Source organism: Pelodiscus sinensis, chromosome 1 (genome assembly GCF_052426305.1).
Source record: "Pelodiscus sinensis isolate ZL-2025 chromosome 1, ASM5242630v1, whole genome shotgun sequence".
Classification (NCBI taxonomy): Eukaryota; Metazoa; Chordata; order Testudines; family Trionychidae; genus Pelodiscus; species Pelodiscus sinensis.
This window is the reverse complement of record NC_143052.1, coordinates 331575646-331590470: the sequence shown is the minus strand read 5'-3', so window position 1 is coordinate 331590470 and position 14825 is coordinate 331575646. Positions and strand designations below refer to the sequence as shown.

The window sequence follows — 14825 nt, the reverse complement described above, 5'->3', positions numbered from 1 at the left end:
ACCACAACACAAGCTTTACCTGAGCATGAAATAAAGGCCACCACAAGGTCATGTCAGGAAGATGTCACTCAGCACCAGTGGTCCCTCTAAGCTGTGGGGCAGCACAGCTTCTCAGGTGATTAATCAGCTCCCCCATGCATGGAGCCCTGAGACTCTAACTGGGCGTGGTTGATCAGTCACCTGTGAAGCTGTGCTGCTCTGCAGCTTAGAGAGAACACTGCTCAGCTCCCTGCCTCAGTTGCATTTTTTGGAGTTATACCCTCCTCCTTGAGCTTACAGAACAGGGGCCATTTATTTTGTTACATACCCAGAAACATGCACCATCAGCAGCACATAGAAGACAAAGAAAAGATTGTGTGTGTACCAGAAGATGTCATAGTCTGAAAGCCTGCAAAGAATAAACTGGAGATTAATGACAATCTCAGATATTACACTCAGTCATTGCTAATTATAAACAGCTCTGTGTAGCTATGTGAAAATTAGAAACACAGAAAAGTCAAAATTCTCTTCAGCTGAGGTCCATATATGTAAAAAATATATTCACACATTTGCACATTGAGTTGTTGGAAAGAAGGACAGGGGACTGGGCAGGCATGGAAGGGAGAGAAGACAAGCAGGGACTAAGCGAATTCAGGGAACTAAGATATGGAGACTAGCCAGTTTTCCCAGGTCTCTACACAGCCTTCTTTCACCGTCCCAGCTACCATAATAGCTTCCTAGCACCACACTGATATACACAGCTCTTTTCCCAATGCTGACTCTCTCAGGCCACACCTCTTGCCCTGATGCTTTTGTTGACATTTATATTGTTAAACGTTTACCGTAGGTAAGTATTAAGCATTTTACATTTAGATGGGTGGAATGGGAAGAGGTAATAGTGGATGCAGAGGGGACACTGTCAGAGACTCAAGGGAGAGGGGAGAAGAAGTGAAGGAGATGCAAGTAGCGATGGTGCACAGACAGAGAACAGAGGCAAGAGGCAACAGTGAGGGTAGTATGATGATACTTCAGGAATTAGGCTGACATACAGAGATGGTTTCCAGAATCCAGGGAATGTCAAGGCTAACTGCAGGGAACAAGCAGTGCTACAAGAAGTGCAAAGAGTGCAGGGCAGAGGGGAAGAACTTCCTTTTATTGATGATTTTTAAAACAAGGAAACTTCATTCCTTTCTCCATGAATACACTTAAAAATATTAGGAACTCGCTAGTTAAGGAAATATTGACCCATATGTTACCTATCTTCTGAAATGAACTACACAATACATTCCAACCCTACACAGCAGCACAGTATATTCTTTTTCAATACAAATCCCTATCCCTACCCACAATACAAACAACAATTAAATCAAAACAAAATCTGAACTCTAACTATGTAACAAACTATTATTAAGGCATTGCAAACATTCACTACATCCCTCTTTGAAATATCTTCATCTCCTTTTTACATAAAAATCTGTTTGCACATTGACTAAAAATAAATTTTGGTTTTTTACTAAATCAGAACTTTTTTGCTTTCTATTTAAAACACTTTCAACTGTTTCTTCTCTACTATCTGCAATTCAAAATATACATTTATGAAAATATAATTTTCTAGAAATCTAAGTCCTTCAAATTGTGGGTTTAATCAGTTTGGGAAATTAGTCTTGGTATGTGAGTGGGTGTAGAATTGCACTGGAAGAGTATGTGATTGTGGTGGTTTATAGGATAATAATGTGAATGACTATTGTTATATGTGATTTCAAAAATAGTGGCCTTTTTTCAAAAAAACTTCCCCTGAGTCTAGATTGCCACCGCATTCTTTCAAAATTAAATCAAAAGAACACGGAAGTTTTTTCGACCACGGTAAACCTCATTTATGAGGAAGAACACCTTTGAATGCAAACAGGGCTTTTTTGAAAGACAGCATCCAGACTGCCTGCATTCTCTCTTTTGGAAAAGCGGCTCATTTTTTTCAAAAGAAGTGGTTGTAGTCTAGACCCTCTCTTTAGAAAGAGGCTTTTTCAAAAGATTCTTTCGAAAAAGCCTCTTTCGAAAGAGGCTTTTAGTCTAGACGTAGCCCAGATGTGACCTCACCAGTGCTGAAAAAAGGGTAATAATAATTTCCTCTCTCAGCTAATTCAGCTTCTCTCCTAGCAAACATCTCTTGAATAAAAAATGGAGAGTTGCTTTACAAGCTAGTGGTGAGCTATGGTGTAGCAAGAAAAAATATTAAAAATGAAGATTTTTCAAAAAGTGTATTCAACTGGTTTTGTTCTAAAATTCATATCAGAAACTGCATATTCATTTAATCTCAAATCTGTATCACGCCTTTACATCTATTTCAAATACAGGGACAGTATGAAAGAAATTGCAGAAAGTTTTCAGATGCTAGAGAGGACATGAAGGAGAAGGTTGGACATCAGGAGGGATATGACCTGAGACATGATAGGTATCTGTAGAGCTATGGAATGCTTGGGGAGAAGAAGCTTGCTCTTTACATCAAAGAGGAGGAGATACCATTGAAATGAATCAAGACAAAGCGGCAATAATAGAGCATGGAGTGAACTGGGATCTAAAACCCCACTCCTGCAAATGTTTGATTACTGATTCTGAAAAAACATTAATCAACACAAGTGAGTACTCGAGAAGGACTACTATGTGAGCAGAAGTTACACATGAAAAACGTAAGTGTTTGCAGGATCAAAGCCTGTCATTTGATTATCGCAACTAACACCCATGAAAGGTTGAAGAAAAACTACATAAAACTCTGATTTTCCTAACAATTTACTTTGTCCATTTGACAGCACTTTTTGTGTGATTAGTGTCACTGTTTCCACTGTACAGTTTCCTGTGTTTCTGTGAATCTTTCCTATAGTGAGAGGAGAATGTACAATTTTCTAGATTTCAAGATGACCATTTACCTTACATAAATCTATGCTCTGAAAACATCACCAATTTGCATTTGAATTGAGCATATATTGATTCCAAACCCTAGTGTGATAATTTACCTACAAATCAGCGCAACAAATGGAATATGATATTTGATATTTTCCTTCCATGTATATGAACACCTGTTACAGATCGCTGCTGTTGCTCTAATCTGCCTAAGAATATGATTCCTCGGACTATTATGTTTAAGATAATAACCAGATTAAGTCTTACCTGATAGCATATGTAGAAGCTGTACACATTAGAAATAAAACTAACACCATCAAGACTCCCGTCAGTCCTGGAACTGCAACATAAACACAGACAGATTTAAAATAATATTAGGAAAAGGTACGCTCATCTGTTATGAACATTTAAAGGACTGGACTTTATCAAAAACACGAAACATGCATTGATATTTCTAAGAGACAATTTCCCAAATGACCATGGTTTCAGAGAATTCTGTACAAAATAGATTCTCACTGTTATTCTCCACCTCGAGGAGGAAAGTATACTTTCTTCTTTGTATTAGTCCATGTATATATAGATACATCTAAAATTCTCTCCTCTTGGGCTCCCTTTGCACCATGAACCAGCTGAGATCTCAGCAGGTAGCTTTCTAACAGCACAGGTTTTCATTTTGCTGTAAACGCTAATTTTATGATAGCTTTTGAAATCTCTTTCAAAGCTAGTTACTTGTAGAACATTTGCATTTTAATTTGGAGAGTTATTTTTTTTAAATGTACAAAGCTCTCCAAAACAGTACAATTAAAAAATTGGTCAGAAAAAGAGAATTTCAAGCAAATCAATTGTGATGCCAGCTGTTGCTAAGATCATTTGCAGACCCATTTTACCATGAAATGGGGAAAATGCTGCAATTAGTCTTCATGACATACTATAATGTTTGAAGTTGTTGACTGCAGAACACAACCTGCGAGGATGAGCTTCTGTCAGCATTCCAGAGTGAGAGGACAAAGACTTTAAATTACCTAAATTAATGCTGGCATTTGATTTTCAAAGCTTGTGGCCTAAGAATTATGAGCAAACACTTAAAAGCCATGAAGAGTTACACCTGAATATTTTACCCCTTAAAGAAAGCAAACCATTCATATTTTTAAAATGTAAGGACTCAAGCTACATGCTTAATATTGCATAAAGCCAATGGGACGACTCAAGCATGTGCCTAAATCTTTGCAAGATTATGACCTAAGAGGCTGATCCTGCTTCCACTTAAGCTCGCTGACAGCAGGGGCAGGAGGTGGGGGCAACTGCCCAAGGGCCTGGGTATTCTAAAGGGCCCAGAACTCCTGCCCCCCACTACTGTGTTTTCAACACCTGTGCACACTGGGCTGAATAAAGGACGCTATTAAATTACTGAGCTACAGAATAAGGCAAAAACATCCCTTATGAGTGAATATACTGAAAAGCGAGGAGGAATGAAAATGACACAAGGTTTCCCTTTGCTTCCTTAGGGAGAAAGGGGTTCCATCTTGCAGGCGCTCAACCTCCATGAGCCCAAGATTTACACAACTCTCAAGGTATCCACACCAGCTGTGGGCATGCAACATACATGTATATAAGGCAGCACTGAACATATTTTATTTGTGCCTCCTATTCGATATTGGTTTTGATGACCCCTCCCTCTTCTTCAGTATGTGGACAGCCCTCACCTTGAACCCCCACTGAATGCCAGATCAATGCTAACCGCACAACTACTACCAACTGTACAGTAAAAATGAATTCAGACTGGAAGAGGTGCTGAGAATGTCTATTAGGATGATCAGAGGAATGGAGAGTCTACTTTATGAGAGGAGACTCAAAGAGTGTGGCTTGTTTAACGTAACGAAAAGAAGTCTGAGGGGAGATGACATTGCTCTCTATAAAAACATCAGAGGGATAAATACCAGGGTGAGAGTGGAGTTATTTAAGTAAGTGCCAGCATGGACACAAAAACAAATGGGCATAAACTGTCCATCAATAAATCTAGGCTTGAAATTAGATGAAGTTTTCTAATCATTAGAGGAGTGAAGTTCTGGAACATTCTTCCAAAGAGAGTGGGGAGGAAGGAGCAAGAAATCTAGAGGGCCTCAAGATTGAGAATGATAAGTTTATGGAGGATATAGTATTATGAGACTGCCTACATAGGCATGTAGCTGATCTGTGACTGGTAGCTGCAAATATCCCCCATGACTAGTCATGGGACACTAGATGAGGAAGGCTCTGAGTTAATACAGAGAATTCTTTTACAGGTGTCTAACTGTTGTGTCTTGTGAAATGCTGAAGATCCAAATGAATGCCGTATTTGTGATCTGGAAGGAATTTTTCTCCAGATCAGATTAGCACAGACACTAAGGGTTTTTTTTAACCTTCCTCTGCAGCATAGTGCATGGGTCAATTTCAGGTTTAAACTAGTATAAATCGTGGATTCTCTGTAACTTGACGTCTTTAAACCGTAAATGGAAGACTTCAGTAACCCAGCCAGAGGATAAGGGTCTAAATAGGTGTTCATGGGTGAGCTTCTGTGGAATGAAATGTGCAGGAAGTCAAACTAGATGACCATGCTGATGCTTTCTGGCCTTAAAGTCTGTGAATCCATGCCAGTGAGCCAACAGACTCACACTACCATCTAGACCATCACTGATTTTCTATGGAATCAGCACCTACTGACACCTGGTCTGGATTTATATCAGAACCTTTGAAAACTCTGTTTCCTACAGACTTATAATTCCATCAAGTACACTGGGAGTGAGAGACATAGAAGCCCATCCTGCAGTCCTTTCAAATGAAACTTTTTTTTTTTTGGCTGTCTTGCACCAACCCCTACCACAGGGCTCCTCCCAGCATTGGGTAGCCCCTTTCCCACCCCATCATGGGGCTGGCACACACAAAATCTACTAGACTGACCCCCTCAGACTCTGGTGTGCAAGGGGTGGGGAGTGTCTTTCTCCTTCAGGGGCCACGTCAGTGAGGTGTTTTTTTTGTTTGTTTGTTTGTTTCTCACTTGTGTATGACTGATTTTTCGGTGGCTCAGCGGCCCTCAACCCAAAAAAGGTTCCCCACACTTGCCCTACTATATCAGAAAGAACGGTTACTTACCTCATAACTGTGATTCTTCGAGATATGTTGCTCATGTCCATTCCAATATAGGTGTGTACGCGCAGCGAGCATGTGCTGTCAGAAGATTTTCCCTCAGCAGTACCCTTAGGGCCAGCAGGGAGGTTCCGGTATATTGGCCCATATATACCTCTGCTGGCCCCCTCACCTATTCTGTTCCTTCTTACCAATATACCCCGGATAAAGGGCGGTGGGCGAGAATTTGGAATGACATGAGCAACACATCTCAAAGAATCACAGTTACGAGGTAAGTAACCATTCTTTCTTCTTCGAGTGATTGCTCATGTGCATTCCAATATAGGTGACTCCAAAGCAGAACCTAAGAAAGAGAACCGGATGTCAAAGCCACGGAGGAGTGGAGGACAGCCCTACCCAGGGTGGAATCCTCCCTGGCCTGATGTGACAGCGCATAGTGGTTGGTAAACATACGGACTGAGGACCATGTGGCAGCTCTGCAGATGTCCAGGATGGGAACCTGTGCTACGAAAGCAGTGGAAGCTGCTACAGCCCTCATGGAGTGCGCTCTAAAGTGCAGAACCGGGACACCTGCTAGGGTGTAGCACTCCCTGATACAGGTGGTTACCCAAGAGGCAATCCCCTGAGTGGATGCAGGTTGGCCTCTCATGCGTTCCGTGATGGCCACGAAAAGTTGTGATTTACAGAACGGTTTGGTCCTGTCTAAATAAAAGGCTAGCGCCCTACGAACGTCTAGAGTGTAAAGAGCCTGTTCTTTCCCAGCTGCGAGTGGTTTTGGGTAAAAAAACTGGCAGGAAAATGTCCTGGGAGGTGCAGAAAGAAGATACCAACTTTGGCAGAAAAGCCAGGTGAGGGCGGAGCCGAACCTTGTCCTTAAAAAACACTGTGTAGGGGGGATCTGATGTCAGCGCCCTAAGCTTAGATACCCACCTCGCGGATGTGATTGCCACTAGGAGAGACACCTTATATGATAGGTGGAGGAGGAAACACATCACTAGCGGTTTGAACGGGGGCCCCATAAGTTTGGAGAGGACTAGGTTTAGGTCCTACTGGGGAACAGGATGGCGGACATGCGGATAGAGTCTGTCCATTCCTTTTAGGAACCTGTTGACCATTGGATTGGCAAATAGAGTTTTCCCCCTCTTCCCCGGGTGAAAGGCCAAGATGGCCGTTAAGTGAACCTTGATGGAGGAGAAAGAAAGATATTGGAGCCTAAGCTCCAACAGTTCATCTAAGACCAGGGGGACTAGAGCCCACCTCAGATTTACCCCCTTCTGAGAAACCCAACAGCAAAACCGCTTCCACTTAGCGAGGTACGTGGTTCTGGTGGAGGGTTTTCTGCTGCCCAGCAGGACCTCCTGAACTCGTTCTGAGCACCGAAGCTCCTCTGCCATCAGCCACGGAGCTTCTACGCTGTCAAGTGCAGTGATGGCAGGTCCTGGTGGCGAAGCCTCCCCAAGTCCTGAGATATCAGGGAGGGTTATGGGACTCTCACAGGCGAGGTTGAGGAGGGTCAAAAACCAGTGTTGCCTGGGCCACACCAGGACGATTAGAATTAGTGATGCCCTGAATTCCCACACTTTCAGGAGGACCCTGTGAAATAGTGGGAAGGGCGGGAAGGCATACAAGCAGGCCTTGCGGCCAGCGGAGGAGGAAAGCATCCCCATGGGAATCCTGTCCCTGACCCATGAGGGAGCAGAAATGGGAGCACTTCTTGTTCTGCCCCATGGCGAACAGGTCTAGGTGGGGAAGACTCCCATGCACGGAATATTGATTGGGCCATATCCCACCGTAGGTACCACTCGTGGCCTGCAAACGTTCTGCTCAGTCTGTCTGCCAGAACGTTCTGAGAGCCTGGAAGATACAAGGCGATCGGGTGGATATCCGCCCTGATGCAGAGATCCCACAGGTGAGTCACCTCCATGTACAAGCGAGAGGAACGACCTCCGCCTTGCTTGTTTATGTATGCCACCGCTGTCGTGTTGTCCAACAGAATGAGGACAGACTTGCCTCTCAGGTGGGGAAGAAAAACAGCACAAGCTAGTCGGACTGCCCGAAGCTCCCTGATATTGATATGCAGGGAGATTTCATCCACGGACCGCATACCTTGTGTGTGGAGATCTCCTAAGTGGGCTCCCCAATCCATGTCTGACACATCTGTGACCAGATGGATGGACAGCACTGGTCTGGAGAATGGAACCCCTGCACAGACCTCTGCCTGGTGGGTCCACCATTCCAATGCAAAGAGGACAGGGGTGGGGACTGTCAGCACTCTTTCCTAAGAGTGGATGACCAGGTTGTGGACTTGCAATAGCCACATCTGTGGCAGGTGCATGCGCAGTCTGGTGTGTTGCACTACATAAGTGCAGGTGGCCATGAGGCCCAGTAGGTGCATGCAAGTCACTGGAAAATTCTGGAGGGCTGACCGCCGTCTGTATCATGAGAAACTGGGAGATGGGTAGGGAGGCCCTTTGCAACAAAGAATGTAGACTGGCAGCCACAAACTCTATGACTTGCATGGGAGTTAGTGTCGATTTGTCCAGGTTTAACAGGAGGCCCAGGTCTTCGAAGAGATTGAGGACTATGGTGATGTGGGTTCTTACCTGAGTCCCTGACTCTGCTCTCAGGAGCCAATCATCTAGGTAGGGGAACACTTGGACACTCCTTTTCCTGGGCTTGGCAGCCACCACTGCCATGCATTTGGTGAAGACCCGAGGGGCAGTCGAAATACCAAAAGGGAGGACCGTGAATTGGTAGTGGTCTGGGCCCACAGTAAAATGTAGGAACTTTCGATGAAGGGAGGCAATCGAAATGTGAAAATAAGCATCTTTTAAATTAAGGGCAGCATACCAGTCTCCGGGGGCTAGGGAAGGGATAATGGATGCCAGAGTCACCATTTTGAATTTTGTCTTGACAACAAAGTTATTTAGAGCTCTAGGTCCAGAATGGGATGAAGGCTCCCTTTCGCCTTTGGAACCAGAAAGCAATGGGAATAGAATCTCCTGTTCTGAAACCTGGGGGGGGGGGGGGGGGGGAACACGTGAGGAGATGATTTACTTCCTCCTCTAGCAGAGGCTCGTGAGAGGGGTCCCTGAAAATGGACGGAGTAGGAGGGTGCCAAGGAGGGGGCGAGTGGAAAGGGATTACATAACCCCTTTCCACTATCTCCAGAACCCATCAGTCCGATGTAACAGACCGCCAGACCTCGAGGAAATGGGATAAACAGTCTTGGAAAGTTAGAGAGGAGACTGGTAGGGTACTCTCGGAGGGCCCGTCAAAACCGCTGCCGGGGTTCAGGGGGTTTGTTGAGGTGCTCCTGGTTATTGTCTGGGGCTGGGCGCAGACGGCTCCTGTTGTTTCTGACATTAGTGCCCCTGCCCCTACGATGGGTAAAGTCGGGACACGGGCCTGGAGGAGGCATTTTAGGAACATTCCTGTTTGCATATGGACGCCTCTGGTTGGCAGGTGTGTGTAAGCCTAAGGACTTCAATGTCACCCTAGTATCCTTTAGGCCATGAAGCCATTGGTTGGTCTGCTCTGAGAAGGGTGAGGGGCCCTTGAAAGGGAGGTCCTGTATGGTATTTTGGACTTCCGGCGGCACTCCAGAACCCTGGAGCCATGAACTACAGCGCAGGACCACCCCAGTGGCCATCACCCGAGAGGTGGCATCAGCCACAGAGGGCTGCCTGGAGAGCCGCTCGGGAAATTGCTCTCCCCTCTTCCCGAAGAGCCTTGTACTTCGAGCGGGAGTCTCTGGGGAGCAAGTCCGTAAATTTATCCATTGACGCCCAGGTGTTGTAGGCATACCAGGACAAGAGGACTTGTTGGTTGGCCATGTGGTATTGAATGCCCCCAGCTGCGTAGACCTATCTACCCAGCAGGTCAGTCTTTTTAGCCTCCTTGTTATTAGGTGTGGCAGCGGGTTGTCCTTGCCTCTCCCTTTGGTTGACTGCCTGTACCACTAAGGAGTCTGGAGGGGGGTGGCGAAAGAGGTGTTCATTACCCTCCTGGGAGACAAAGTACCTCCTTTACACACACTTGTCAGTGGGGGGGAATGGATGCTGGAGTTTGCCACAAGTTTGCTGAAATTTTGGCAACCGTTTTATTGATCGGCAGGGCCACTCTAGAGGAAGTGTCAGCGTTCAGGATGTCGACGGTGGGGTCCGAATCGTCGGAGACCTTGTTCGCTTGTACTCCCAAACTTTGTGGGAGGTGGCAGAGCAGGTCCTAATGGGCCCTACCATCCATGGATGGTGCAAAGTCGGCTAGCGCCTTGTCTGGGAAGGGAGACGACGACCCCTTCAGCACATCACCCACCGGAGCATCCATGCATTCTGGATCGTCCAAAGTGGCCATGGACGAAGAGCGGAGAGGCTGGCTCACCAGAGCCGCATTCCCCCCTGGTCCTAGAGATGACTGGCCTGGAGACAATGAGTGTCCCGACATGGGGGACTGAACCAGAGGCATCGCCGACGGAGGAACTCACGGGCCTGAAGAGACTGAAGCTCGTCTAGGGGGGTTCGTGCCCTGGTTTTGGTGGTAATCACAGGGAGTCCAGAAGGGCCACTGTCCCGGTGGTTGAGGGGGCCACGTTTGCTGTACAATGGGTACCGGGACCAGCTGATCCCACTGTTGCTGGTACAGTTACAGAGGAGTATGGTGCTGGGAGCATTGCCAGGAGCGGTACCGGGAACGAGGCCTGGAGCCCCTTGAGGACCACCTAGGAGATTCCACCTAGGAGTCGGACGAGTACTCCGAGGCGAACTGAAGGATAAAATTAATTTGTTGTCAGTATGACCTCTGTGTGACCTGGATGTTAAGCCTGGTCTTTGTAAAAAGGTACGTGCTCAGACACAGGTATACAACCAGGAGGGGATAGGTGAAACTGGTATAAACCTGTTTTACTAGTTTGAACCTGTTGTAAGGCCTGAAAAGGTCATGTTAAGGGGTAGGTAATGATTGGAGGGAATTTGGTGCAAGGGCCATGACCTGCGTATGCATGCAACTGTACGTGGTCAGTGGGAAAGGGGTGATTACTATGTAACGGTATGTCTACACTACCACCCTAGTTCGAACTAGGGTGGTAATGTAGGCAACCGGTGTTGCAAATGAAGCTCGGGATTTGAATTTCCCGGGCTACATTTGCATATTGCCGGGCGCCGCCATTTTAAATTTAAAAATGGTGGTGCCCGGCAATATGCAAATGAAGCCCAGGAAATTCAAATCCCAGGCTTCATTTGCAACTCCGGTTGCCTACATTACCACCCTAGTTCGAACTAGGGTGGTAGTGTAGACATACCCTAAGAGAGTGCAAAAGACATTGCCTTTTGTTTGAGAAGTTACGAAACTTTTCCTGAGAGTATCCTGGAGATTTTTATCCTGGAATGCATTCCTGAATAAAGCTGGTTGCTTAAGAAGGGTGTCTGGAATTAATTGGGATGGGCTTGGATCCCCATCCAAACCCTTGGATTAAAATTCTCTGTCAGGACCACAGCGGTGTTGACGCGGACGCCGACGGGGCTACGGTGTACCGGGACAAGGACTCTGGCTTGTCCTGGTACCAAGGTGGTGGTGGAGGAGGCATGGCTGTGTTGGAGAGGCATGGCTGTGTTGGAGTCCCACACGGAGGTAGGTGCTGGGACCCCGCGAGCCGGTGGTGGTGCCAAGCGATGATGCTGCACCGGGTCCGGTGCCACGTCCAGTGCCGGCAGCATTGTCTCGGTGGCCGGTCCATGTGCGGTGCCGTAGGGTTTGGGCGCCATTGTTTGGTCTCAGGCACTGGTTCTCCAGGCACCCTGGGGGGGAGCGGTGCCGCACATCTCTGTGCCACCTGGAAGGTGCCGGGGTGGGCGGTATGACTCGATGAGGACCTCACCGCCTCCAAGGCCTCCAGTGTGGAGGGGGCCGGGAACTCTTCTGAGGGGCTGACATCCCTGCGCTGGGAAGAGTATTTGCCTGACCTAAAAGGTGCAGGCTTAGGGCTAGCTGGCTCCATGTGCCCTACTGTAGGGCGCACGGAGGGTGCGTGCCTAGGCGGGGACTGACCCATTAGGCTGCCTCTTCTTTTGCGGTACCGGTGATTGGGAGCGGTTTCTAATGGTATTAGAGGTGATACAAAGCAGACGGATACTTTCGGCACATTAGACAAATGTCTCAGACACTTTGCCAAAGGATCAATGCCCACAAAACAGATATTAGACAGGATCACAAAGAAAAAACAGTTTCTTGTCATTTCAACCAGAAAGGACACTGTCTCAACGACTTAATTACCTGCATCCTACTTCAGAAGCCTTTTAAATCTGCACTTGAAAGGGAATCCTCTGAACTGTCATTCATGCTAAAATTCGACACTCTACCCGTGGGTCTCAACAAAGACCCCAGTTATCTTACCCATTACAAAGATAGCTTCCCCAATTATCACCTCTAATACCATTAGCTCACAGACATTTACCTCCCCCCTCCCCCTTCTGTTGTGAAATTTGATTTGTCCTTTTCATATGTGTTTTTTTTTTAATTGTATCCTTTGGTATATATGGCTGTGACTATTTTCTTCCACTATTTGATCTGAGGAAGTGGGTCTGGCCCACGAAAGCTCATCATCTAATAAACCATCTTGTTAAGTCTTTAAAGTGCCACATAGTCCTGTATTTTGTTTCAGCTACACCAGACTAACACAGCTACATTTCTATCACTATTCTCTATTTATAGGTACTTTACTGAAGATTGGCTAAAGAAGGAGAAGAAGAATGAAGAGAATAATCTTGATGACAAGCTGAGGGTTGTTTCCACGACCGTCACAGCAGTAAGAAGGAACTGAGTGGGTGAGGGGGCCAGCAGGGGTATATATGGGCCAATATACCGGTGCCACTTCAGGAGGCGTCCCTGCTGGCCCTAAGGGTACTGCTGAGGGAAAATCTTTTGATGGCGCATGCACGCTGTACGCACACACCTATATTGGAATGCACATGAGCAATCACTCGAAGAAGAACAGCAGCTTTCTGTCTTTGCTCTGAACAGGGGTAGCTGCACAAGGTGAAAGGCAGTGAAGAATCAGATCCAGAGGTGCCAATGGGAGTTGTGTTTGAGTGAGGCATACCAGCATCAGGCCCAGAGAATCCATTTCATAATGCGAGTACATTGCTCCCTGTCGTGTGCATGCAGTTCAAACTTCTTTGCTCATTTATTTTTACGATTATAGTTGCTTGCTCTCATGTTGCAGTTTAATCATTCTAAAGCTGAACTGATCCTTACAGAAACAAGCTGAGACAACCTGTCTGCTTTCGGGCTACATTTCTTTTTTTTCTAGAAATTTGGTTTTCATATTATGCAGAATCACTGTCTGAGAATAACTATGTTCCAATGACTCATCTGCAGAACAACAGCACTGAAAACATTACTCATACCATTCCATGGGTTTCTATAACTCTTCTTTCCTGAGTATTGAATAAGCAGACCCAGGTTAATCTCTTCACGTGCTTGGTGTAACAAATGGTAGATTTGTGTAATACTGGACAGAGAAAATAAATATTTTTCTGGAGCATGATGATGAAAAATGTCAAACAATTATGGGGGTTATAATTTGATTTGCAGATAATAGTGCAACACATTATCAAGCAATTATATTTAATGCCTGTTTTCTAAATATGCTAATCGAATATTATACAGCCTCACTAATTCAGTTTTCTTTTTTAAAGCAGTGTGATTCTCTCTGCCACAATCTTGAGTTGGGGAAGGGGGGTTAATATCTACTAACACTCTGTGAGACAGAACGTTCTCTTCAGTTAGGGTTAATCTCACCCCTGAAGGACTGAACACCCTTGCACACTCATGGAAGTCAGGAAGGGAAGTTGAGGTTTCTCAATACCTTGAAAGTGTTAAGCCTTGCAGGACTGAGCTGTCCATAAAGGATGGATAAAACAAAAGAAGTTGGTCAGTTGTCCTGTAAAAACAAAAAACCGCTCAAGTCTGGCTCAGGCTATAACTTAGTCCTTGAATTTGCATCCTTTGCTCCTCTTCTAAATATCAGGAGAGAGTACTGAGTGACCTGTATTAACTTGGTGCAACAGACTGGACCTGACATCCACAATTATTCTGTCTGCATCTGCATCCAGTCACAACAGTTGACAAGTCTCCATCAAAGCTACTCTGTGAGATGAGGCTCTAGAGCAGTGGTCTCAACCTTTTTTCATTTGCAGACCCTAAAATTTTCAAATGGAGGTGAAGACTCCTTTAGAAATCTTAGACCTAATCCGTGGAACTCCAGAGATTCATGAACTACAAATTAAAAACCAGTGTGTTTGGATAGCGACAATATTTTGACATGCATCTGACGAAGTGGGTCTTTGCCCATGAAAGCTTATGCTCCAATACATCTGCTAGTCTCTAAGGTGCCACAGGACTTCTCATTGTTTATGCAGATTCAGACCAACACGGCTACCCCTCTGATACTGATGACAATCTTTTGTAGACCCCTTTAATCTGCAGGCCTACAGAGGTCTACGGACCAAGTATTGAAAAAACTGCCCTAGAAGGTCCATCTTTTTTTTTTCCTTCTCCAAAAACTAAAGGCCTCATCCTTCTCTCACTGAAGCCAATGGAAGTTTTGCTTTTGACTGGAATAGGAGCAGGGCAGGTTCCTACTATCATTCATACGATACTCTGTGAATATAGAGAAAGAGTTATAAGAACACTTAGGAACACTGTGATTCCAACTTTTCTGCTAGAGACATGGAGGTAAATCCTACTGACCAGTGGGAGCTATGTCTGCGTATCTGAGGACGGAAACAAAAACATTTATCTCTCAGTTTATAGCAATATGAAATCTGAAC

The 14825-nt window shown here is 45.6% G+C and overlaps 1 protein-coding gene across 3 annotated transcripts in view; it reads right to left on the bottom strand.

Moving 5' to 3' along the window:
* Window positions 1-14825, bottom strand: part of NOX4 (NADPH oxidase 4) — a 183726-nt gene that overhangs the window by 138997 nt on the left and 29904 nt on the right. For 2 of the 3 annotated variants that reach the window (XM_006118376.4, XM_075919393.2), the window contains exons 7-8: window positions 3142-3214; window positions 308-388 (exon numbers count right to left, since the gene is read on the bottom strand). In XM_006118376.4, coding sequence (XP_006118438.3) covers window positions 308-388; window positions 3142-3214 — 154 coding nt within the window. The remainder of the gene's footprint in view (window positions 1-307; window positions 389-3141; window positions 3215-14825) is intronic. The other variant, XM_075919391.2, reaches the window with a different exon arrangement.